Genomic DNA, 27,405 nt, shown 5'->3' on the forward strand with positions numbered 1-27,405 from the left:
CAAAAACAATTATAACATCCAATTCATTTGTATTCCTTTATCTGCCCTTTGCCCCATATTACAAGAAAAAGACATACGAAAAACAGATTCCTACTGACTAGACATCATCATTTATAAATCTTGTGACAAAATGCATCAAAGTAAGAAGTGGAGTCTGATGGGCCAAGTCATCTGCTAGATTGTTGTGTTTCTTGGGGTCTATGCATAGTTCCTGGCTCTCTTCCAACCTATCTGTAAGTTTTAGGGGTTCCCACCTTTCGGTGTAAAGTTCATCACATAGGTTTCTCCATAACGGAGTCAGCAAACTCCTCGTAATTTTTATGGCAAACTTTTAGACAAAATTACTCAAGCGCTCTTAAGAAACTGTTAAATGCTACAAGTCTTGATAGAGTATTTGTGATCAATAAGCGAAATAAATACATATATATTATTGCTGGTCACATTTACATGCTTTGTTTCCTGATTAATAAGGTATTTAATTTCAAATTGAATTGGACAGCGATATCTGACACCGATAATATAAAAAAAACTCCTGTCTATGAAATACCTCTATAAAAATGCAGAACAGCAAAAAAATTAATTTAAAAAAAGTGTAAATGAGTTTCTGGTGAACTTTACAATAGTAGCTCTATATGTTCTTTCACTGAAGCACTGTACATTACTCCTTAAAGTTGAGGAAAACACGAGAACTGTATAAAGATGACCATAGTTTACAATAGTGGTGGGACATCTGTTGGATGTCAAGGACCTCATATGCAATCTTCAACCATACCAGAGGGCAAACATTAACGGTTTTTGTTTTGATGGCTTTCAAAACGTAATTGAGTTGACATTTTTAACCTTTTCAGTAAGCAGAAATAAATCTACCAGAAGCTCAAATACTCACTGATAAAGAAAAAAGGGAAGAGAAGGGAATCATTTTTCTTCACAGAATGTCATATAAACTGGTAAAGCAGAATATCAGTTATGTTTGGGTATCATAGCAATAGCAGCTGCACCATTTGAACTGTTCACACGGACATTTATAAAGGAAGCAATGGTGAACAAGCAAGATAAAAAGCAGACCAGGATAGAAAAACAAAAACAGAAAGCAAAAGACAGCAGGAAAAAGAAAAAGGAGAGAGAGTTGCTTCTAAAGGAACACTTCTCTGTATTCTTCTGGGAACTGTATCCCTTTTGTCCCACGGTACTATGTGATATAATGAGCTTACCACAACTGGAAAAGTCATTAGCTAGCAAGTAAAATAATAAATGAGAACAGTACAGACTTCACACTACACGCAAAGCCTTGACTTCCTTATACAGAGACTTTATTACAAGCCCTCAGGAGATAAGGATGATTGAGTTTTGAATTACCTTTTGCTACTTTTACTGTAAAAAAACCTCTCTAAATATGAATTGCTGGCAGCACCTAAGAAAAGGATTGATTCTTTATCAGAGAAGGACTGGGTTGGAGGGCAGAGTGGCATTTGCCCCCTGGGTCAGTACTAATAAGATGTATTCGGCTGGTGACCCCAAGATATTAGACATTTTTCACCATTTAGATATAGATACGATTGGGACCCACATCCGTTGACATACGAGGGGCAATTTATAGCTTTTGGCTTCCTGTTCAGACCTCCTATCACAGTGTATGGCAAAGCAAAGTTATTCTGCCTTGACTTCCTTTGTGGTTCTCAGATGTCATGTGACCAAATGCCATGAGCTACAAAAGAAGTGAATGCTGAAAGATGTGTCACAATCCATGTCCTTCAAGAACATCCACCATGCACACCAATCAGTTCAGCACACTTTGTGTGGTACACTTTCTTTAGCCCACAGGGTTGCTTGGTATCTGCTCCCCAGGCCAAAGGATTCTAGTCCTCCCCCTTCACTGTATAAAACCACTTACTAAAAAAAACAGATATTAGGGGAAATATATCAGAACTGGAGCAGACAAAATCTGGAGCAGCTGTGCATGGCAACCAGATTATCCCTTCAGTTTGTTCAGTTAAGCTTAAAAATAAAAGATAGAAGCGGATTGGTTGTCATGCACAGCTGCTCCAGATTTTGTCTGCTCCAGTTTTGATAGATTCCCTTCATTGTGTTTTCACCACTATGTCTTATTGGTGATTTTTTATGCAAATACCATCCCAGCACCAGGGAAACCAATAGTTAGCATTCAGTCAAGATTTTCTAACCTGCTTAAATGCCTTTATGCCCAAGAATACTCATTTAGGAAAGTTGAGTGCTGCCCATAGACTCTGCATTGTCATGTTCTAAGGTTAAAAAAGGTCACCAGACCTTTCATCCATGTATAGGTATCTTAAAGAATATCTAAACCCAAAATCAAAAATATTATATTCTGCAGCTTACTATTTCTTAGATAAGCTGCCTTAAATAGTTTTCTTTTTTCCTGACCCTTTTCCCCTTTATTATCACATGATAATTCTGTGAATAACAGTTCCTGTCCTAGGGTGGCTACGTTCACTCCTCCACTGTATGAATACAAGGAGCCCTAGTTGCTATCCATGCTAGACTTCAAATGTCTGTCTTTGTACATCTCCATTACAAGGGGAGTGATGTTAGTTAGTGGTTTACAAAAGAAAGAAAACATTGTTTCGGCTTACAGTTCATCTCACAGGATGTGACATGTACACTGCACTTCTGGCAAAATCAGCAGGTATTTCCTGTACTTGCTGAAAATGTTCTTAGAATTGAGATTGAAAAGTAATGGAGCCACCCCACATCTAAAAGACAGATAAAAACACAATTTTGATTCTTGCATTCATGGGCAGTGTCTGTAGAAAGGCACGACAAACTTTACATTGCACTTTTATGGTGAAAGTCTTATTATTTCACACACTGTAATAACCACAAACCTTTGAAGTCTATAAACGGGAAATGTGCAAATGTCGCTTATACAACCAGAAACCAGCCCTCGTTTTCTAGCACGCATTTAACAATGGAAGCAAGAATCTCATGAGCAGCTATACGCAGCACCACCTTTTCTATTTTCCTGATTTCTTAAAGGCAGACTGTGAAGTCTGACATGTGGTACTGACTCCGTTGACCTGTTATTCAAGCTGCAAGTTATGGGACTGGCATTCTTGCTGCAATGTATTGTACAGTATGCCCTGACTCCTGATACACCCATGCCTTTTCCAATTCACTGACCCACCAACTAATGAAGGGAAGATTGGGATGACACTCTTTAGAACCTATCTTAGAAAAAAATCAGCAATGGCAGCTACCATATTTATTTTCTTACAGGTTCCTTTTCAGTATCTTGGAACTAGTTAACGAATGCCACAAATTTTCCCTGATATCTCACCCAGTCAGGCAAGCGTCAATACTGCAGCATTATCTGTATTTCCCACCCTTGTTTGCATCACTTACTTTGTACAGCACCATAGGAGAGGGTGATGTCGTATAGAACAAACAAAAAGGTTTATTCAAGTGAGAATCTCTGTACAGCACTGGAATCACCGTAAACACAGCATATTTGTGTGTTCATTTTCAGATAAGCACCAAACATTCCCATCCCTAATGCTACCTCATGTACACACACAGTATTAAGGCTGACAATAATATGAAATGAAAAGTTCACGCTTGAAAGATTTTGCTGAGCCCCAGGTGATTGTATAAACATTCTGAGATACATACTGGAGCCAGCAGGAAGAGTTATAGGTGACAAGATCTCACCAGGAGCATAATTCACTGTTGCATTGCTATCTCTGGTCTCTGCTCTGATACATCACTTAATAAACCATCACACCACACAACATTTATATATCTGCCCAAGCTAAGCATCAGATTGCACGAAAATCCTGACCAATTCAGCATCCTTTAAAAACTGACGATCATCTGAAAAGCTGAATATGTAACACAGCACTTTGAAAAATATTGGTTGCAAATTATCAGTACATTCAGCATATACGGAAAAGAGACTGTGCTGTTCCCACAAGCTGGACGTAGTCAAATATATACACTAGATTGTGAGTTCCTTCAGGCCACAGGGATTGATGTGATTGAATCCATGCACTCTGTATAGAAGGGGTTAAAAAAACTCACAATAAATAAAGCCAACAATCATTGCAATGATGCTTTAGCTTGCCCACTCTGGCAATACCCCTAATTTGCTTTAGGACAATCTTTTGCCAACAAAAGAGCCAACATTCACCACAATTTCCCCCAAGCATGCCTTTGAACCCGAGTCTGCCACAGTCTGTCTCTTTCATAATTTGTGACAGTTTGTATCCATTAATGTCGGTCTTTCATGGCCTATTCACACTTGAATGTTGCAGCAGTGTATGTTAAAATGCGTGTTTCTGCAAAACACCTGCTATATGCTCAGTGTGTTCCTGCTCCATTCATTTTGAATGGCACCCCATCGTATTGTACAGTGGAGCCCAGTGTACTGCTGCGCACCACAAGGCGTGTAACCAAGTGCAAGGCCAGCAACTAAGTACTGTAGTAGGAATGAGCTCAGGTTTAAACCAAACCTTGTCCAAACTAGAACACCTTTGAACCCGGAAGGGAGTTCGGTCCACCTCCCCAATCAGCTGCAGGCCAGGGCATTGCCCACCCCACAGCTGCACATAAACAAAGGGGTGGGATGCTCATCGTGACATCACTGGACTTGTATGGCCAAAAAGCCATATTAGGTCAATGTCATTGACTAAATATAGCCATGTGGTCATATAAGGCCAATGATGTCACTACATCCCACCCAACTCTTTACATACATCTGCAGGTAGGGAATTCACCAACTGCAGCTGATTAGATGGCAGAGAAAAAGATAATGATGAGATTCCCAGAGATTGCACCTTCTAAAAAAAATCTGCAACCCTGTATTTCTATTCTGACATTTTCCCTTTAATATGACAATGTAAATACATTTTAAAGGCTGTCCTTGCCACCACATACACATTAAAATGCTCACTATACAGCACAAGAAAATGAAAACCCTCATACAGACTACATACAGAGGTATTATAGATAACCTACCCTCGTGTCTATAGGTGAGCTCCTGGCATCCAGAGAAATACAGACACACCAGCGCACACAGACAGATGAAGAAGGAGAAGTACAATATGAGTAGGAAATCTTCCATTGTTTGCCAGTGAAGAGCATCCACTTCAGTCCCTATTATATTCCATCTAATGGTGAGCTCAGTTCCCGCGCTGGTCTGCACACTCACACGCAGATCCTCATACAAATGCTGTGATAATCATTTACACATTAAGCACCTGATGTGCCTGTCGGAGAGCTGGCCACTGAAAGCCAGGCAGATTAAATAATGATTATGAAAATAATCAGAGCGCAGCCCCTCCCTGACAGGGGACTGGGAGCAGGTAGGCTGCCTAGCTCCATATGTGCCCCGGGTCCCCAGACTATTCCATGTGAGCGGTGTACAGCTAGCAACAGTAACCCGGAGCTGCCAGTCAGTGTGCACAAACAGCAAAACTAAGAGTGCCCAGTAAACAAAACGCAGGTCAATACCCTTCACCGTACATCCACATCCAAAAGCTTTTATCCCAATTACCACCACTGTACAGTACAGAGGTCTATTTATAAAACCTCAAACTGATATTTTGTTACCTAAATCTACAACTCTGCATATTTCATGCCCTACAGTTGCAGTGCCGTGTGTCTTAGACACATTTTACATGTTTCACATATTCACAGTATTTACATTACATAGGCAAAGATGGTGCCTTTTTCAGTTTGAACATATTAAACCATTTGTTTCCTTTTAAAAAAAAAAAAAAAATATCACTATGAATTAGAAACAAAAATCAAATATTTTGTCAGACTTTATAAATACGCCACATGACATGCTCTTTAACCAGTTGACATCCGGGGTGTTAAACCCCCTTCCCATCCAGGCCATTTTTCAGTATTCAGCGCTGCGGTACTTTGACTGACATTTATTCCGTCATGCAACACTGTACTGAAATGAATTTTATACCCTTTTTTGGGGACACATAGAGCTTTATTTTGGTGGTATTTAATCACCACTGGGGTTTTTATTTTTTAATATATTAAGGAAAACCTACAGATTTAAAAAAAAAACAAAAAAAAAAAACACAGTTTCCCCCTATATTAAATTCTAAAACATTATTACCAAATTTTTTGGTAAAGGCAACCCTCTGAGGCGTTTTTTTCTGAACGGGCGGACGGCAAGAGGTTAAATTGCACCTGTGACCAGACTATGGACAGAAATCTACCTACATATTCTTGCAGCAGCAAAAGAGCTTTAAAGAAGACTGCCAGTTGAAGAAAAACAAACACTTACCCTTGCAGTGGGGCTAACCCAGCACTGCAAGGATTAAGTGCTCATTTTGTCTAGGGGGCTCAAATAAGCTGTTTTACTCGCCTGATCCTCGGTCCCACGGTGGTCAGCGCTCACCTCTCGCCCACTCTGCTTCAGCTATGGATCTCCCGGCATCCTCACATCTAATGCATAAGACGTGATGACATCAGCAGTCCTTAGATCACCAGTGCCAAGGAGAGAAGAGGCTGTGGGGATCAGTCTAGCAGCCCAGAGGGAGCTGAAAAGATTGATGATCAGTTGAGTAATACAGCTTTATTTGAGCCCCCTTAGGCAAAGTGTAAGGGTAGCACCACTGCAAAAGGTACGTTTTTTGTTTGCCCGGAGTTCTTCTTTAAAGTGTGGTTCCACCTTTGCAGCCAAATTGGGATTACATCTACTACATTCACATTGTACAACTTTTTAAAAAAATAAAAAATTGCTGCTTACATTTTGTAGTGCTTTTTACTTGCTTAAAAATACTATCTAGTGTTCCCCCCTATGTAATGTAAAGGGTTGTGGGAAATTAAGTTTACTCTATGTGCTGGCAGATTTAATTATCCGTTGTAAACTAGATATGAACACTGGCTATCCTAAAGACTTAAAAACAATGTAAGTTAATCAGAGAAGCTCAGTCTGTCCCTCACTTTGACCTACTTTTGCTTCCAAACTGCTCGGAGTAGCCTGCAATCTGCACAAGGGCCTTCGCCAAAGAAACATCTAAAAAGGTTAAAAAAAAAAAAATTAAATTCGTTTTAGGTATGCAGTTTGAGAGGTTTTCTCGAACTGACTGTAAAAGTGTTAATACACTTTAAAGCAAGTCCCCCCAGCTACATTTAAAGGGAAGTTATTAATTCTCAACGATCACCACAAAAACTCTAAAGTCAGGTTTAAGTTGGTATCCAACAGCTTTGATGCACCTGCTGTGTTTACACTGGAAAGCTGGCAGGCTCTCAAGATCTGCTTTCATGGAAAAAAGCTAAGCTTGCAGCTGTGCTGTAAACTTTGAAAACTAACTTTTCCACAAAGCCTAGATATACAGTGAGAGGTGGGTAGAGGGTCCGGAGCCTGAAGGTAGGTTTTAAAGTGACACTGTACCCAGATCATGCACACTAAAGTATTAACATATTAGCTGAACTAGTAGTAAAAAACAAAGCTTTCATTTATCTCTCTAACTGTAGCCGTCTTCAGTCCCGTTATGGGACATCACATGTCCTCTTTTACTTCCAGCAGTGAGGAAATTCTCAATGCTGCAGAAAACAGTACCACTCTATGTGGCATTCTCTTGTGTGTCCAGAACAGGTGACAGAGCCTTAACTCCCTGGGCTCACAGCAAGCGGGTTAAATGATGCTGGGTGTCATTCACCAAGAAAGTGGAGCATCAAATCTGTGGGGGACATTGGGCGAGTTAGGGTCTGTGTCAACAGGTTTTGGGTTTGTGTTGAATTTAGAATTCACTGGTAGGTGCATTTAACCACCTCCTAAACCTGCAACTGACCTGCTTCAAGTGGATTTTGCATTTTCCATAGACTGGTATTGAAATGCAAAACCCGCTTAAAGCAAACAAAAGCGTGCACTCAGAAGTCTTATAAGAGGATGTATTGAGGAAAGCAGAGCATAGGACGTCAAGGACCAAACTATTGGTCGGGAAGACTACACTGTAAGTATATCTGAAGTTAAAGTATAAGGGCATGTGTGGATGGCATTTCGGCTTGCGATGATGGCATCAGTTAGCATAAATATGTCGAGTCACTGGCCTAGAACAGTCTGCAGTTCCCTGTCTCATCACACTGCCTCCAACCTGCACAATGGACTATGAATGAGCACCATTACACTGGTAAGATATTACCTGGGCTCTCTCCTCCTGAACGTTTGGCTTAACTCATCCCTATCCAGCCCCCCGTGTCTGAAACATGTTAAATCCTAGCAATATACAATGCCATACAATCTGATTAACTCACAGAACAGCCACTTTTAAACTGGTTTGGATTAATAAAAAACAAGACTTCACGTAATTAAAACAAAAAACATCTGATTTACATTTCTTAGGTTTTCGAAGAACACCTAGCTTGATTAAACATTGCTTTTACTGGATCTACACTTGTATACAATGGAATAATACTACTTATAAAAAAGTTTATGTACTCGCTGTAAATTGTCTTTTCTTGGAGTCCATTGTGGGACACAGGAAGTCATAAACCTTAACGTTATAATGCCATCTACAGGAGGATTAAACACTGGCAAACAAAAAACTGTAGGCCAGACCAGAATAATTTCTCCCACTACCAGCATGCCTCAGTTTTTGTAGCAAAGCAGTACCAAAAGTCTGATCATAAAACACAGAGGAGTGAGACCTATGTTCCTCAATATATTGGGAGTACAAAAATACTATTTTCCTTCTCATTCATGGAAAGACACAGGAGCTCAAACACTCATGGTGTCCCAAAAGCAGTCCAACTATAAAGTGGGCAACACAGTAAACAACCACTAACAGGCCCAAAACACAATCCAAAAACTGGGGATTGCCTGCAACTCAAAAGAGCCACCTGAAGGACCTTACCCCAATGCTGGCATAAGATGATGTCTCAACATCAACCAGGTAGAACAGAAGGAATGTATTCAATGGGTTCCAACAGTGGTTCCTAAAGCACAGTTAGAACCAGTTTCAGATCCCATGGAATCCTTGGGGACAGATGGGGGAGCGACATGAAAGTTCTAAATCTGTGAGAACAGAACAGAAAGGGCTTAAACCTGCCAGATGTTAGTCTAGACCCACCTGCAGGAAGCTGAGAATTGGTCCCACAGAGAAACATCTGGGGAGAAAGCCTCGAGAATAACACAAATTGAAGTATGCCTTCAATGTCTGATGATGCGAGTACTAGATTTCCTAGCTTTTATAAAATTGTATGCATCACAGATTCAGAGGTACTCCTGCTAGATCCACAGTGTGAATAGATCACTCCTGCACAAAATTCTGGCTAACTGAATACAGAAGGCTAAAAAGTGTTTAACAGGAGCAAACAGTTTGCCAGGAAATTGACTGGTGCAAAGGGAAACTCTGTGCTTCCTTAGGAGTTTTAAACAATCTCATGGTTCTCCTACCTATCTAAGCACTCCTTTAGTGTCACCTACAAATCTAACTCCTCCCCTCCTCTTCTTGTAGGAGTCCCCCAAGGCTCTGTCCTTGGACCCCTTCTTCTCTATCTACACCTCCGCCATTGATCATGCCGATGATACTCAAATATATCTTTCTTCTCCACAACTCACCCCCTCAGTGCCCTTGTGTGTCACTAATCTACTAACTGACATATCAGTCTGGATGTTTAAACAAGAAACACAGGCATATGCATTTTTTTACTTTTTTCAGTCTTAATTGAATTTCTAGTGCGTTTGCATGCATTTCGGTGCATTCCGGACCTAAAAAAATATTGCATGCAGTACTTTAATAAAAGTACTGGAACTGAACACAATGGTGTGAACTAACTCTTTTTACCATAGGAATGCATAAGTATGTGTTTTTGGACCAGACATAAAAACATCCTGGTCTGGAGATGGTGTGAACAAGCCCAAAGTCTTTTCCGGTTGTGGCCACAACTGTAGCTGCTAAGACCTGCTTCTACTTTGACAGCTGAGGCCCAATTATCTGATCACAGAAACAGTTGTGTCTGGTCTTTGTTCTGCTTCTTTTTTTTGTTAGAATGTAAACAAACAATCCTACATTGTAAGTAGCTGCAGCTCTCTAAGCAACTAATTAGTCTACCTGGTTTCTTGCACAGGAGTTGCTGAAAGAACACTGAAAGTAGAAAAAACTTAAGTATTCATATGAAAGTTGTTGTTTTTGATGAATTTTTCTATTTCATTATATTAGTGTCAAGATAGACAGCACAAATTGCAGAACAAAATGAACACTCTACAACTGTAGTGCAGTGTTTTAAAATCATCCATGGTCAAACATGAAAATCAAATAATTCTTCAAAAGGAATAAGCCCCCCAAAAAAGAAAAAAAGGATAGACCTTACTTTTGTATCCAAACTAAAGTTGCTGAAGAATATATAGACCCATTGCTGAATGTGAAATGGTCTCTGAAGCTAAAATGGTTAAACACTTCTTTTCTTAAATGGCTCCTGAGAGTAAAGCTGGCCATACACCTTACAATTATCTGCAGGTTTTCTGTGGTCAGATGAAAAAGGTGCAACAGATTCCTTCATTCAGGCCTGGTTCACACCTGTACGTGTTGTAGCGCGTTCAACGCTCTACGAACGCTCTACAAAACGATCAAACATGAAAATCCCACTTGGCTGTATCCCAATGGAAACGCGCGACAAAAACGCTGCAAAGAAGCTCATGTACCTTTTCAGGCGTAGGCCGTTTTGTAGCGCGTTCAGACGGGCTGAAATACGGTAAGGTGTGAACCATACCCATAGAAAACAATGTATTAAATTAACACATTTTTTAAAATTTGTTTATATAAAAAATAAAAATAAAAAAAAAAGACAGACAGTTTTTCTTACTTTATGTTATACAACATAGCAAATATAAATGCCAGGACAGTACACAAACTCCTGAAATTACCCTTTTTTGGAAAGTAGACTTTTCTCACTCAAGGTAGTTTGTTTTTTGCTGCAATATTTTTGGAAAAGAAGAAACATGCCGGTATTGAGGGTGTTAAAACGGAGCTCGGTAATGGTGCACTAGATGCATTAAATGTACAGGTCAAACAGAGGGATGTGCAGGATAAGGGAGGCAAAGGGGTTAATATACACATCAGAGCAGAAACAGAAATGGAGCTGACACATACAGAAAAGGAGGGAGAGCTGAGTGAGAGGGTTAAAAATAATTGCAAGCTTTAATAGTTTTTATTTTTATTAGCTTGTTTTCACCAGGAACTAATAAGCAGAAGACTCATCCAATAATTAGTTCCTTTACCCTCCCCTGCCTCTGTTGTAAGAGAAAGGGGAAGGCTTGGCAATGTAAACATTGAGAAAATACAAAATCAAACAGCGCTAAATTTAACTAGTGAATGATAGAAATCAAGTGCTGAACATATAAGCCAATTTTAACATACAACAAAAGTGCTGAAAAAAAAACAAATCAAACGTGGGTGACAGAAATTCTTTCTGTGAACATAGTGTTAATTATCCTATCAAAAGTGACTCTACTATGTGGTCAAGGTGGATAAATATTAATTGAGTGTTTCGTTTAAGAAACTATAAATTATATGTCTCTTTAAAAAAATATGCATATGTGGTCTCCGTTATTTGCTGTGTAAAATTCCAATAAAAAATGTTTTATAAAGATAACAAAAAAGTATCTGTGGTATTTTCAATCCGTTTCAAAGTGAAGAAAAATAACGAAATATTCCAAATGTTCGGTGATATATAATCAAACATGAAAATCCCACTTGGCTGTATCCCAATGGAAACGCGCGACAAAAACGCTGCAAAGAAGCTCATGTACCTTTTCAGGCGTAGGCCGTTTTGTAGCGCGTTCAGACGGGCTGAAATACGGTAAGGTGTGAACCATACCCATAGAAAACAATGTATTAAATTAACACATTTTTTAAAATTTGTTTATATAAAAAATAAAAATAAAAAAAAAAGACAGACAGTTTTTCTTACTTTATGTTATACAACATAGCAAATATAAATGCCAGGACAGTACACAAACTCCTGAAATTACCCTTTTTTGGAAAGTAGACTTTTCTCACTCAAGGTAGTTTGTTTTTTGCTGCAATATTTTTGGAAAAGAAGAAACATGCCGGTATTGAGGGTGTTAAAACGGAGCTCGGTAATGGTGCACTAGATGCATTAAATGTACAGGTCAAACAGAGGGATGTGCAGGATAAGGGAGGCAAAGGGGTTAATATACACATCAGAGCAGAAACAGAAATGGAGCTGACACATACAGAAAAGGAGGGAGAGCTGAGTGAGAGGGTTAAAAATAATTGCAAGCTTTAATAGTTTTTATTTTTATTAGCTTGTTTTCACCAGGAACTAATAAGCAGAAGACTCATCCAATAATTAGTTCCTTTACCCTCCCCTGCCTCTGTTGTAAGAGAAAGGGGAAGGCTTGGCAATGTAAACATTGAGAAAATACAAAATCAAACAGCGCTAAATTTAACTAGTGAATGATAGAAATCAAGTGCTGAACATATAAGCCAATTTTAACATACAACAAAAGTGCTGAAAAAAAAACAAATCAAACGTGGGTGACAGAAATTCTTTCTGTGAACATAGTGTTAATTATCCTATCAAAAGTGACTCTACTATGTGGTCAAGGTGGATAAATATTAATTGAGTGTTTCGTTTAAGAAACTATAAATTATATGTCTCTTTAAAAAAATATGCATATGTGGTCTCCGTTATTTGCTGTGTAAAATTCCAATAAAAAATGTTTTATAAAGATAACAAAGAAGTCTCTGTGATATTTTCAATCCGTTTCAAAGTGAAGAAAAATAACGAAATATTCCAAATGTTCGGTGATATATCCGCAATCCTTATTCCGGGGAGTGTATTGAGATCAATACATATCCCCTAAAAGTACTCACTCCAAGTATCCGGCTGTAACAGACAGCCACACACGTATATTTATCGGAGTGAATTGGTCCGGTGTATGTTGCCGGCACCTCCTCTGCCGTTAGTTGTCCAGATAAAGAGTACCCGTTCTCTCATGCAAAGAAAGAAAAGTCCTGGTGACAGGATCCTCTGTAAACATTACCATGTGATAACCAATCACAGTAATAATACGATGAGATTGGCTCTGTGCCGGAAGCCGCTGCTCTCCTCTGTCTAATGACAGCGGGAGTAGTGGCTTCACCCCAGTACCATACCCTGCAGCATGAGGTCACATGATCTCAAACTACGGTGCTGCTCTTTACCTGCAGGTCCACTTTAAGATGAATGCTTTAGAAAATTGTAATCAGATAGAGTGGATTTTGTCATCAATTCCTATTGATGAAGCTCAATTACCCACAGTCCTTCATTATGTAGGACGTCATTTAACGTCATTTAAAGACTCACATAAGTGATATTTCACTCATAGGAACCTGTTAGGTGGCTTAGTTATAGCATCCGTGATCAAGACTGAAATATAGACTTTGGGATGACTAGCCCGTTCCATTTTTGCAGGAGATTGCTGTGTGCTATCAAACAGTTGGAGAACAGCACCACCATCAGGACAATGTGCAGCTCAATCCTTCATAACCAAATACTACACTGGTAAAGAGGAAAGTTACAATAGTTATGTACATTTTTTTTCTCTCCATTTAAGCACAGGTATATTTGTGCTGTGACAGTGCTGCAACAAGTTCAGTTTTATGCAGACATCCCCAGCAGCATATACTTCCATCCATTTTACTACCCCCCACTACATTTAAATGCTGGGAGCAAAAGGAATGTCCTTTGTAAGCTACAAGTCGTTGGAGACTGTCACATAGGTGAGTCACCTGCTCCTCTGTTCCCAGTAGTACCAGGTACCTTTGGCTCCTTGTGACTGAACAAATTGTGAGGGAGTGAAGGAATGTGGAATAATATGTGCTGTCGGAATGGCCTACATTTAGGGCCTGTTCACATGATTTTCAGGTCCTGATCAGGTGCGGATCTGCAGATGCGGTGCTACTCATGCAGTGCGTTTGATGTGTTTTTGATGCGTTTTCGGTCCGGATGATGACAGTTCATTTTTTTTTTTCAAGTCGTGGGGCAGTCAGTATGCAGTTTCTTCCTCTGAGGTCGCTTCTGCCCTCTCGTAACATCTACTTCACTTTATGTATGTAAAGCTTGTGATCAGACATGTATCAGTTTGCAGGCATGTTGATGGTGCTGGCTACAGCAATCTGCAGAGAATGAGCTCGCAGGAGACGTCGTTATTGGGTACACCCGATCTTGAGGCTCCGGGACTCCAAGATCAGTTCTGGAGTTTATATGAGGATTTGCAAGCTCACCCGGATAATTTTTTTTCCTTTACTTGTATGTCCATGGAAAGGTAATGGGCATGTTTAAAATGTTTGCAGCTCATGCCTTTACTTCTACCTCAACCTGTCTGTCTATCTCCCACTCTGACATCATAAAAAGTGGAGCAAGAATACATTTTTTTTTTACTTAGCTGCATTGCGTTCCGTTTCCGTTCTCGTTGCGTTTTTGCCGCTTTTGTGCGTTTCCTGACTGGACAAAATGTGACCTGCAGTATTTTTTCTGCCGTAACCTGAACGGACTGCGCACGTGAGAACTGTAGCCCATAAAACACATAGGGATACATTGGGATGCATATTTAGTGCAGTAGCATACGGAACAGGTCAGCACAGAAAACGGACGTCGTGTGAACAGGCCCTAAATCAAATCTGTTGCTTTGCCCAGAATGTCTGCTGTAAGAGCAGTTTTGGGACCAATAAGGTTAGCATTCAGTCTTACGGTGCTTGTCAGGATTAGTGTACTTTTAGCTTCACGTTTTAGGCGGAACTTTGAAGCTGTACTCAAAAAAAAAAATAAAAAAAAGGCAAGCAGATAATAAATGGCTGGTCACCAGTATTGCTCATGGTCTCCCAACAGCCGATCTTTTCCCCATTACTGACTTACCAAGCCTTGTTTCACACTTTGGCTCTGCGTTGAGTAGGCCATCTTGCCAGGGGCAGAGCTTTGCTTCTTCAGGGCAAAGCCTCCAGCAAGGAGAACAGTGAGCAGCACAATAGTGACATCACCAAATCTCCCTCCAGATCACCAGAGACTAGCAGTAAAAAGGCACAGTGCCTTAAATTCTCAATGCAGATATACAGTTGTGTGAAAAAGAAAGCACACCCTCTTTAAATTCCATGGTTTTGAGTATCAGATCATCTGGTCCTAAGCAGGTCTTAAAAATAGGTAAATACAACCTCAGATGAACAACACATGACATATTACACCGTGTCATGATTTATTTTACAAACATAAAGCCAAAATGGATAAGCCATGTGTGAAAAACTAAGTACACCTTATGATTCAATAGCTTGTAGAATCACCTTTAGCAGCAATAACTTGAAGTGATCATTTTCTGTATAACTTTATCAGTCTCTTACATCGTTGTGAAGGAATTTTGGTCCACTCTTCTTTACAACGTTGCTTCAGTTCATAGATGATTGTGGGCATATGTTTATGCAGCTTTTCAAATGGGTTGAGGTCGAGACTTTGACTGGGCCATTGCATAACCTTGATTCTTTTCTTGTTCAACCATTCTGTAGTAGATTTGCTGGTGTGCTTGGGATCATTGTCCTGTTGCATGACCAAGTTTCAGCCAAGCTTTAGCTGTCGGACAGATGGCCTTAGATTGGACTCAAGAACACTTTGGTATACAGAGAAGTTAATGAGTGACTCAACGACTGCAAGATGCCCAGGTCCTGTGTCTGCAAAACAAGCCCAAATCATCAACCCTGACAGCAGGTATGAGCTGCTTGTGCCGATAACCCATGTTTGGTTTTTGTCGAATGTGGCGCTGTGCATTTGGCCAAACATCTCCACTTTGATCTTGTCTGTCTCTAATCATTGCTGATGTCTTGCCTCTTTGGCATTGTGTTAACACACACCTGAATGCTCCGCACCAGCAAACTGTTAAAACTTCAGCTTTCATCACACTTGCTGCCTGCTACTTAGCCTCTTAACTCCAATTGTAGCAGTAAGGGTGTACCTAGTTTTTCACACATAACATCTCCATTTTGGCTTAATGTTTGTAAAATAAATAATGACACGGTGTAATGTCATGAGTCGTTGTTCATCTGAGGTTATATTTACCCAATTTCAACACCTGCTAAGGTCCAGATGATTTTTATTATGTCTTGATACTTAAAACCATAGAATTCAAACTATAAACTATTTATTCACACGGCTGTACAGCTATTGGGCTGCAGGCACAGCCGTGCCTAGGCACACTTTTACCAGGAACTCTTCTATACATTCTCTGTAAGTGATCAAATCCACACTTTTTGGAGTCAGGTCCATTGTGAAGGTTAGGTTGCATCATGATTTATTGTAGGCCACTGCGTCTCAACTCCAGTCATCCTAAAGCACCCAAACAGGTCATGTTTCAAGGTTTCTTTTATTTTCTATTAACGATTTCATTTTTATCTGTAGTTCAAGAAGAACTCCGCACAAATTACAAATGAACCCTTGCAGTGGGGATACCCTCATACTGCAAGGATTAACAAATCGTCTTGGTCTAGGGTCTAAAATGAAAAAGATGCACCCACCCGATCCCCAATCCTGGCGACCGCTCACCTCTCTTTCCCTCTGCTTAGGGTGTAGAATGTCCCTCGGTGTCCTCACATCCGACGCAAGTCAATGGACTTGTATTAAACATGAAGACGTCAGCGGGGCTCAGACCACTGGAACACAGGGGAGAAGACGCTGCGGGGACCGGTCTAACAGCAGCATTGAGGATCAGGCGATTATATATGATTTTAGACCCTAGACCAAAACAAGTAGTTAATTTGCAATTTGCTCGTAGTGCTTCTTTAAATCGTGCAAAAATGTGTCAGATTATAAAAAGAATTGGCATTTCCCATGAAGAAGGGCAGACAGCCTTTCTTGTTTGCTTCAAAAGGGAGCTGTGCCTGTCTACAGGTAGTCTTAGCTACTATACACTTGCATTAAAATGAGACATTCACTGGGGAAAATGTGTCAGTCATTATGGCTTCCTCATAATGCAATCCAAAGGCTTCTTGCAGCCTGAAGATAAATACCAGTCCCCAGATATTTACATGGCTCTTTGGGGAAGGAATTTTCAAGTTTCTTTATCTTCTGGGGATTGAGCAGATCTCTGTGCTGGAGGAAAGAGACTTTATGGTAGCAGAGAAAGTGCCAGGAACTCCCCTGTGAGATCTCACTGTTGGAGTCCCCAAGAGATATTAGAAGCTAGTGATTGATCCACACCACTGCCTTCTACACTTAGATGACACATAGTTTAAGGGCTCAAGAACCCTTAAAAGGTGTTTCTGAATTTCTCTATCTGCAAATACTACAACATTAGTACAGGCACTAAAGAGGAATGGAGAAAAGTTTATTCACCAGGTTTAAGGACAAATTACCTTTGGGTGCTTCAAACTTTTTCGTTTGGGCTTCTTGAACCGCAGTATCCGTTCCCTTTCCTTAAAACACAAAAGACAAAAAAGTCATGCAGAGATTCCAACAACTATTAATAAATGTCTCATACAATGAGAACACATGCTTTGTCAGTGCGTATTCCTATTATATTCTAAAACAGCCAAAAATCCTCAAATCTCTGCTTTACAACCCCAGCAGCAGTACAGTCATCTTGATGGGATACATTAAAATGATCTTGCAATCTGAAAGGTAAATGCTGCAACTTTTATCATTACAACACCAAAATTGATACAGGGATTTCCTTAGTCCAACACTGACTGCATACTTGGTAACCTTTGCATCACTAGAACTCCATCGGTCCTAACAGCTGATGGTCATTTTTGTGCATAGCAGACTTTTATTTATTTCCGGAGTGGGCTGACTGAGCTTTTTACTGTAATAAATAATTCAAGAGTGAAGAGACCACAGATGACAGAAGCATATTAGGGCAAGGACCCTACTTCTGTCTCCCCAAAAACCTCCCTAGCAGAAAAGAGCACACACAGACTTAGCTAGGCACATGAGGGAGAATTTATCAAAAGTAATTACGACAGTTTTAGCCTCTTAGATCATTTTTGTGCAAATCGGTCTTTTAACATGTGCGCCTGTTTTGAGCTGAGCTTACACTACTGTTCCAATTCAACATGTTTTGCGCCTGTTTTCACCTGCACTTGTCCCGCGGTTGTCTGAAACTGAAGCATCAGCTAACAAAACAATCACAACTTAAGAAGCCCCCATGACCACTTCTTCAAGAAGCGACAGTTAAGCTGTTTGCCTGAAGTTACAAGTCTTCTTTCCTGGAGTTTATTTAACATCATTTATGAACAACATTACACTAGCAACATAAATCTGGCGCAAAATGCGTCAAATATATTCCATGAAAGTTCAAACACTCACAATTGCTATGATAAATTCCACCCAATGTGTATGTGAACGCTGTAATTACCACTGTGATGTCTTCAATGATTTGCTGCTGCTCCATAACTTGAAGCCTCAGGAATTCAATCTCTTGTTCCTGTGCATTGCTCAGATCATCCAGGGAAGCATGCGACTTCAGAGAACCCACAGTGGAAAACTTCTCTTTCTGAGAAAACATGAGAAAATCACAAGTCACTTTTAGTTTTTACTTATAGCACGCGTGGGCACTGCCTTGTCAAATTGTTAGTGTCCAATGACCATGACATTCGTCCAAATTCTTGACGGGGAACTGCAGTTGTCTGCTGGTGTGTTAGCACAGATGCTAGGCCTGCGAGCACTACCAAGGTGTGTTGTCATGCAGGCATTTTAATGCGCGTTACTCTAACCACAACGCGTGTACTGCAGTGTGATGCAGTACCAAGCACCCCAATGCACAGCAGCGTACATATGTTTTAACACACCAAAGTACACAAATGTAAATGAGCTTTAGAAGAAAAAATATGTGATGCACCATTTATTGTGGCCCATTCACAATCAATGGCCTTCCTAACGCAAAGCCCATAAAACAAGCAATAATCCACATTCAATGCATGTGCGTTAAAGCAATGTTGCTGTGTGAGCCCTTAGCCTAGGGGTGGGCAACTCTGGCCTTCCAGCGGTTGTGAAACTACAAGTCCTAAGAAGCAGTACAGGACTGCCAATTACAGGCATGACTCCCAGAGGGATGTTGGGAATTGTAGTTAAAGTACAGCTGAAGGGCCAGAGTTGCCCACCCCTGCCTTAGCCTTACCTGTGCATATAAGAAAGCCTGTGCTGAATGATTTAGGAGCCTACCATTGATGACCTCCTGTAATGCAAGTTGCCCAGTTATCATGCTGATCCAAAGGCTTCAAAGCTTTCTGAAACACTGACCTTCATCTACCGTAGTATGCCCATAAGGAATTCTGAGTTTACTCTGACTTCCTTAAAGTAGCATTAAACTCTCAAACTGTTGAGTCTAGATCAAAGGAATATACATTGCCCAGCAAAGTATTTGTTTACATTTTTGCTCAAGTACTTGCAGTCATCATGTTTCCAAACAGCTCCAACTCTCTCAGCTCCACTTCCCTGAACTTCATGTCCTGTACAAAATCACAAAAGGACAGAGTAGTTTGCAGCAGCTGTCCATCTACTAGCTTGGAGGAGGTAAGAAGGAGGAGTAGGGAGCAGGGGATGTCTTGCCTTGTTACTGTATGTCTGTGTGTTTTTTAGAGTCACACACAGCCTACTAGCACACAGCAGGGTGGCTACATAGGAAACAGTATATAAAACAAAGCGCCAGCGGCTTGTATCCAAACACGGAGAATATCTGAAATGGCTCCAAAATGAACCGCAGATGGGGCAGTTTCTCAGACAGGCTTTGGGAAAGCCTCAACTCTAAAAGAAACAACAACAAAAGAGCGCCTCCATCGCGTAAAACCGTTTTAATGAGACAGATTTAAACAGATAAAAACATACTCACAAAAGTGGAATTTTTACAGGCATGAATAGGTAAAATCGTGAAAAGCTTAGCCCACCGGCTACTCTTCCTCCCTGAGGTTAACGTTTCTGAGGCCACGCCTCCTTCGTCAGAACCAATAGGGAGTGTTCTGTTGACTCCCTTTTTAAAGCGCGACTCAGCTCAGGCTTACCATTAAGAAACAACTGGGGTCACTGGGATTCTAAATAAATTTTCCCGCTTAAGCAGAAGTCATATTATAAACTATCTTCATAGCTATGTTTATATCTGGAAGACTACGATCATTTATATATAAAAAACAAAATTTGCGTGATAGCATGATCCAAAGGAGAAAGTTTCTAACAATAAATAAATAGATACAAATAGGCAGGGCTTGAAAAATCCACTCGTCCACTCGTCTGTGACGAGCAGACAGTGGAGCCCGACGAGCTGCTTCCCGGCCGGCCGTTGTAATTACACAGTGAAATTTTTTACTGACTGGTGAGACAGCGCCAAATTTTTCAAGCCCTGCAAATAGGGCTACAATTGTTTAACCCAGATATATTATATACATATCTAAACATAGAATTGAAAAAGGAATGCTGGTTTTATATATAGCCTAAAATAATTGTAGAGTTTAGAAGGCTTTATAAGGTGTTTTGATGAGAATTGAAAAGTGTTTAAATGAGATCGGGGATGTGTGCCGACAAATTCTGTCTCAGCTTTTCGCGGCTGCACGAAATGGCACTGTGTGACACATGGATCAAGCTGGATAATGTTCAGGTGCAAAGAAAGTGTATATTGGAGGAGTATATAAAGGGGAGGGAAGGGGGAAGATCTGTATAAGTTATTTGGATAACGAAAAAACCCAAAAAGGATTTGGGATGAAACAATTAGGTTATTCAGAGTCCATAGTCGTTAAAACATAGACTAAGTAATGAGAATCAAAAACTGAGTGGTATCTAAAACGGACCTTGTAATTGATGGTGCTATATTACCATAGTTGTTTAATAGAGAGAACTAAATTCTTGAAAAGGGGTTAAGTGAAAAAGATGAATCTGTATCTGGACCTCAGTTACAGTGTCACAAAGCCATAAAATGTAGCAAAGCCAAACCAGGCCCCTAAACTCTAGACCAGGTCATTGGAGGGACCAATCTAAAAATCTCTACCCCTCTGACTCTATTTTTAAACCATTTGCACACTCAGGTCATAGAGGTCACTCTGCATGCTATGGTAGGAGGGGTAACCCAGGGCCTATTTTGCGTGAGGAAGCAGGGTCATACCATCCCAATAAGGACCATATGTCTGACCAAAGGGATCTTGATACTTTAACACCATCTAAAAAACCTCATAACGCACTGGAAACTAGACAAGAAGAGCCCCCAGACGAATGTGAGAGAGTTGGGACTAGACCTAAAAAACAGGTCCAAATAAATCTAGCATCTGCCCCTATTAATCCAGCTCCGCTTCCTTTTTTATCAGATCTCAGATCACCAAAAACAAAGATAAAAAGAATCACAGACAAAGAAGGAGAGGATACAGAGCTGGATATAAGATACAACAAAAGAGGCAGAACAAGTTTCTAGCCACCTCACTTGATCACTCCAACAATACCATAAAAATTTTTAATCTTTCTCAGCATTCTCTACAAGAAAATGAGATTTCCATCCTTAAAAAAGGCCTGAGTTTTGCCCCTGCCTCTAGTCCTAATGATTTTACACTATTTTTAGATCTACATAAATTTATTAGAAAAATTACCTTACAACGCCATTTTGCCATTAAACAAGCAAAAAATCCCTATCTATCCATGGAGGCACAGCCCATTGATCCAGAAGAGAACTTATGCAATGAGATAGAATCCACAGATATTGAGAACCTAGAACTGCTAGAGTCCCACTGGGATGGGGAACCCTGTAGTCTAGACCTTCTCTCTGCCTATGATCCAGATATTAGACACACCAGTTTTAAACCAAAATCCAGTTTTTATCCTTATAACTCCAAAGGAGATTTTATTACTACGTTTTACCAGCTGGTTCATATGGATTTTAAAAAATTATGTACAAATAAAAAGCGGATTAGATATAATCTCAATTTGGATGAATCCAGGGCCATACAAACACTTGGGAAAAATCATGATCTGGTAATAAAACAAGCAGATAAGGGTGGTGGCCTGGTAGTTATGGACAGAAAAGACAATGTAGCTGAGGCTCATATACTACTTATGGATACCACCACATATGCCAAACTTGAAACAGACCCCACTTGGGATTTTAAAAACAGACTTACTAGACTGCTAAAAGAGGCTGTGGACCTTGAAGTCCTCACCAAGTCTGAATTTCAGTTTCTTTTGGTTACACATCCATGTGTACCTTATTTTTACCAGATTCCTAAGATCCACAAAAACCCTACACACCCCCCAGGCAGACCCATCCTTGCTGGCATGGGTAGCCTCGCTTGCAATTTAGCAAGTTATATAGATTTTTTTCTCCAGCCTCTGGTGCATGAGCTTCCCTCTTATGTTAGAGATTCGGTCCACATCCTGGAGATCCTGAAACAATATACATGGAAGGAGAGTTACATCTGGGCATCCTTGGATGTGGCCTCTCTATATACGTCTATAGAGCATTTGTTTGGCCTTCAAGCGATCAATTATTTTTTAGGTAAGTCAGGCATTTTTAATTCCTCCCAGGCCAGTTTTATTTTGAGGGCCATCGAATTTACCCTCACTCATAACTATTTTACCTTTCTAGAAGAATATTTTATCCAACTCAAGGGCACAGCAATGGGGGTAAGGTTTGCCCCAAGCTATGCAAACCTTTTTATGGGATGGTGGGAGGACCAATTCATCTGGGCCAATAACCCTTTTGATGCACATCTGGTTCTGTTCGCCCGGTATATAGATGATATCATTATCATCTCGGATGGAACAGAAGCCAGCCTCACCAATTTTGTGGACTATTGTAGAAAAAACCCTTACAAATTGGATTTTACATATGTAGCCAATAAAGATCATTTGGTGTTTCTCGACTTGGAACTGGGCACAGATAAAGAAGGGCAGATCATCTCTAAGACACATTTTAAGCCCTCTGGAGGCAACTCCTATTTACATGCGAGGAGTTGCCACCATCCACGTTGGATTCAAAATGTGCCGGATGGTCAATTCGGACGGTTGAGGAGAACTTGTACCCTAGATGCGGACTACATTGAGCAAGGGGAAAAACTAAAGAGAAAATTTTTAGATAAAAGGATATAACACTGATCAACACATAAAATTCCAAATACTAGCAATACGATGCAAAGCCATCAACAACTCTGCCCCAAATACATCTCCAACCTCCAATCCCTGAAAACTCACCTCTTCAGGGCAGCCTATTCTACCTTCTCTTAAAAACTGTACATCTACTCCCTCAATTAGCTCATCTCTCATAGTTATTACCTTCTGAATTACTTGCCCTTCCTTGTATATTGTAAGCTTTAATGAGCTGGGTCCTTCTAATCCTTTTGCATGTTATCCCGTCTCCCCATATTTTGTGAAGCGGTGCGCAAACTGTGGCACTATAGAAATCCTGTATAATAACCATAATAAAAAACATCTGAAAAACCCTCAGATGTTCTGACTGCCTATTGCATTTCTTGAGTGCCCAAAAATACGCCACAATTGCATAGACATAGCATATAAAGTGCAGCAGCTAAGAGTTCAGCGATCAAGACTATGTAATGCACAGAACAGCTTGCCGAGCTCAGTGGTCAGAAGTGCCCCCTTGTGGTGGTTGTGAGTGCCCCTTTAAATGTTGGTGGTCAATGGTGTGTGCCCACTTTAATTTCGGTGATCAGTGGCAAGTTCCCCATAATTGTTGGTGGACTGTAGTGTTTTTTTTACCCCATAACATTAGTGGTCAGTGTGCCCCCTTTATGGTCAATATGCCCCTTTTCTGCTTCGTGTGCCCCCTGTGGTCAAGGGGGAGGTTTTATTTACATTTTAAGTTTACATTTGTGACCGCTGTGATTGTCTCACAGTTATCAAAAGGCAAAGAGCCATTCTATGCATTTTGCCTGTGATCTGTGCTAACGAAAGCTCAATCACAGGCATTCAAAGGGTACACTGGCTGGCCGTACGTGTGCTCTGCAGCACCGTTTATGAACAGTGCTCCAGAAAGCGGAGGCCGGCTACCTGTGGTTTTTTTTTTTTTATAGTGCAGTAGTAAAGTGATAAAGTAATTTTTGATGTGACTTTCCCATTTTTAAATATTTGTTCTTCAATATCTTGTATTGTATTTATTGTATTAGATGTATAAATCTGTCAATTAGACACTTAAAGAAGCAAACACTTAACTTGAAATGTGTCTTTCTTCACGCTTAACCGAGTTATCAGCCTCACAAGGCGAGCATTGTTTTTAGGAAGTCCCGACAATTTATGCACATAAAAATCACTGTGGATTTGACCTAAAGGTTCTCTTTCAGCTCTAAGTTATGTGAGTGGCTCATATCCATGTTATAATGTAAACAATGTTTTACCACTTCTGCATTTTCTCTTGATAAGGCTTTAATTTTTTCCTCCATCCTTTGAATTGTCTGTAAAGTGTCATCATTCTTTTTGGATAGCCTCTTATTCTTCTCTATTAGAGGTTTCACCTGGCTTTCACTTTCTCTAGTTCGTTTCACCTGGAAATACAAAAATAAAAACAAGAAGACACATCAGAAAATCTCAAGGAATTAAAAACGTACATTTGTGTGCCATTTGAACTGTAAATTGAATGTGCTATGTTGCAGACCTGTATAACACTTCTTGTTTATGATTTCTTTCAATTCAGATTTCCTTTATTGCATGTGAATTTAGGCCAAGTCCAAAACTGTTATTTCAAATATGCAGCAGGTTCACACATCTCTCAGGGATTCCAGTCATTAGATCATCCCAAGTTCCCAGTATTCCTTCTATTTGGGAATTGAGGTGATGCTCTAGACCACGGCTCAAAATTTCAAGTCCAAAGTTACTAGCCAGGCCTTAATAGTTACTCGCCACAAGTTTGCCCACTAACCCCTAGCCTGCCCAGGCCTTAACTCCATCAGGTCAGCGGTGTGACGCAGAGTACAGAGACCTGCGGTGTGATGCACAGTACAGAGACACCTTCTATGCAGTGGAGCCCGGGGTCCCTGTAGGGAAGGAGCCTGCCAATCAACTGGTTATCAGGGCAAGTGGACCGTGACATTTTTAAACTTTTTAAATCACCTTTTTATTTAAATGTAATTATTTATTTATTTTTTAAATGTTTATTTTTTTAACAATTTTTTTTCCACTTAACTCTATCGCTATCACACAGGAGCTAAATGCCGCTGCTGAAGCTGTAGAAGCGGCAGCAGTCCCCCCCTGAATTTCCACTCGCCCCCACGCAATTTTCACTCGCCAATTGCGAGTTGTATTGTAGCAGCTCTCTGATGCCCTAGAGATCCTTGACAGGGCCCAGGGATAGTTCGCCTCTGTGTCGTTCAAGGACAAAAGTGCCAAGCTATGGCTATCTGTCCAGATTTTATTTTTCACAAAGGAAATTACATCTAACTTTTCAGGGGTTATACAAGAATCCCCCTTCATCAGGGTCAATGCAGTAAGAGTTCACTCAGATTACTGCTCTGGCAGCCAGACCAGAGGGAGGAGTGAAGAGGGATTCTTGTATCACTTCTATAAAATAGGTTGGATGCAGTTTCTTTTGCGAGAAATAGAAATTATATCTGGACTGATATCCCCAGCCTGCCATGCTCATCCATTCACTCAATGAGAGTATTACTTCCATGTGCCTCTACGTTCAAGGCCTTGGCTCTTCCTACTGCATTACAGCACATCATGGCAAAACTGAACTCCTGGGACCAATTTCGACCACAACTACTACCTGCATTGAGGTTATATTTTCTCCCTTAGGTTCCTTCCAGGTGCTCTGCCTTGCACGCCACTCCAAATATGTATCCAGAGGCTTTCATCCGAAAACCAGCCACGGTGTAGGTTTGCAGGACTGTGGTCAGGACACTGTACGCTCATTTAGGAGTTTGTTGCAAAGGGCTGCATAATATGTAGGTGCTATATAATTGAAACCCACATAATATAATATCTCTGCAGAACCCTGAGCTCTCTTTGCTAGATTTGCCTGGAGGTGTAAATAGCAGGCTAAATCCACCCGAAAGTGCAAAAACATGGCACCTTTGGTTTATGATAAATACTTTTTTTCAATTAGTATACTTAAAGCATTTAACTGCTCACTAATCCAACAATAAATACAGAGAAATTGCACCTGAAGCCACCTCACAGTGCTAGGTTTAGGGGCTGTACATTTATCAATTTAAAGTGAATCTGACCTGGCCTTAAACATTTTTTAAAGGTTTCCAATAGTTCAGAATCACCTGTGTTAGTTTTAGAGTTCATGTGTTCCTTTGGAGCCCTCAGGATCTCAGGCCCAGCTGCACAAGAAGCCTCCACTTCTGTTCAGGTCAAAAGTTGACCCTTCCCTTTGTCAAAGCCCTAACACTTTTATTCACCTGTCAAATGCCCAAACTAGGATAGTAAAGACTCTGGCAGTGTGACAAAGTGTAGGGTTTAGTCTCAATTTATGTATAAGTCCAGGCCCCATGAACAGCCTGGTCCTATAATGCGAGGTGGGGTCCAAAGAGATGCAGTGGATTTAAATACAGCTGTGTAATATGCAAATGTGTGTATAGACACTAATGCTCATTGGCTGGACCCTCCTCTATCTCTATGACTAAGCCCCTTATTGGGTGAAACATGTCAGAGTGAGAAGGATCCACAGCAATCCACATATGCACAGCGTCTACCTGCATGCTACATTAAACATTTTCAGTAAAGCTTGGGGTGGGTGACTGGACTTTTTTGTGAGCAACTGCTGATGCTGGCGCAAGACAGGCTCGGTCGTTGTGCACCCACGTTTCTCTCTAGTGCTGCTGTGAAGGAGCGGTGATATAGGGCTACAGATTTAAATACTAACACAGACCGGTAAAGCACAAAATGTCTGAACCTTAGCACTGTTGTCACCTTGAAACATTTTAGGGTAGGTAAGACCAAGTTTCTGGTGTTTAAGATACAAATTCAACTACATACCAGCTCATTCCTCTCATCAGAGAGCAGTGTATTCCTGTCCTCCAGCTTCCGGATCACAGCGTACAGTTCTGCAATTTTTAGCTGGAATCTTCGCAGGTCTCTGTCATCTACATGTGTATCCTATGAGAGAGAAGATATATGTGACAAAATGAATATGCAGCAGGAGATAACAATGTCAGATCACAAAGAGTTATTTTACACGTCTTTACTATTGTATCTTAGGATAATTTTATCATCAAACTGTTCCATTCCTAAAAATATCACACTGGTGTGAAATTGTTAGACTACCATAGAAAGCCCATATTTTTCATAATTTAGTATTTTATCTCACAATTTATTTTAATGTGAAACAGATTCTGTGCTCGGCAATAGACAGGATGTATTGCAGGGACAAGTCTATAATTGTGCCTCTATATAGATCGTTGGTTCGGCCACATCTGGAGTACGCGGTCCAGTTTTGGTCGCCGGTACTGAGAAGGGATGTCCTTGAACGGGAGAGAGTCGAGCGGAGGG

At 40.4% G+C, this 27,405-nt stretch overlaps 1 protein-coding gene across 1 annotated transcript in view; it reads right to left on the reverse strand.

Annotated features, from left to right (window-relative positions):
- The window catches only part of JAKMIP1 (janus kinase and microtubule interacting protein 1), a 135,623-nt gene that overhangs the window by 62,039 nt on the left and 46,179 nt on the right, over positions 1-27,405 (reverse strand). Inside the window, exons 5-8 of the mRNA XM_018561429.1 lie at positions 26,893-27,012; positions 24,309-24,455; positions 18,344-18,481; positions 17,343-17,402 (exon numbers count right to left, since the gene is read on the reverse strand). Coding sequence (XP_018416931.1) covers positions 17,343-17,402; positions 18,344-18,481; positions 24,309-24,455; positions 26,893-27,012 — 465 coding nt within the window. The remainder of the gene's footprint in view (positions 1-17,342; positions 17,403-18,343; positions 18,482-24,308; positions 24,456-26,892; positions 27,013-27,405) is intronic.

Source organism: Nanorana parkeri, unplaced genomic scaffold (assembly GCF_000935625.1).
Source record: "Nanorana parkeri isolate BGI_ZX_2015 unplaced genomic scaffold, ASM93562v1 scaffold523, whole genome shotgun sequence".
In the NCBI taxonomy this organism is placed as follows: domain Eukaryota; kingdom Metazoa; phylum Chordata; class Amphibia; order Anura; family Dicroglossidae; genus Nanorana; species Nanorana parkeri.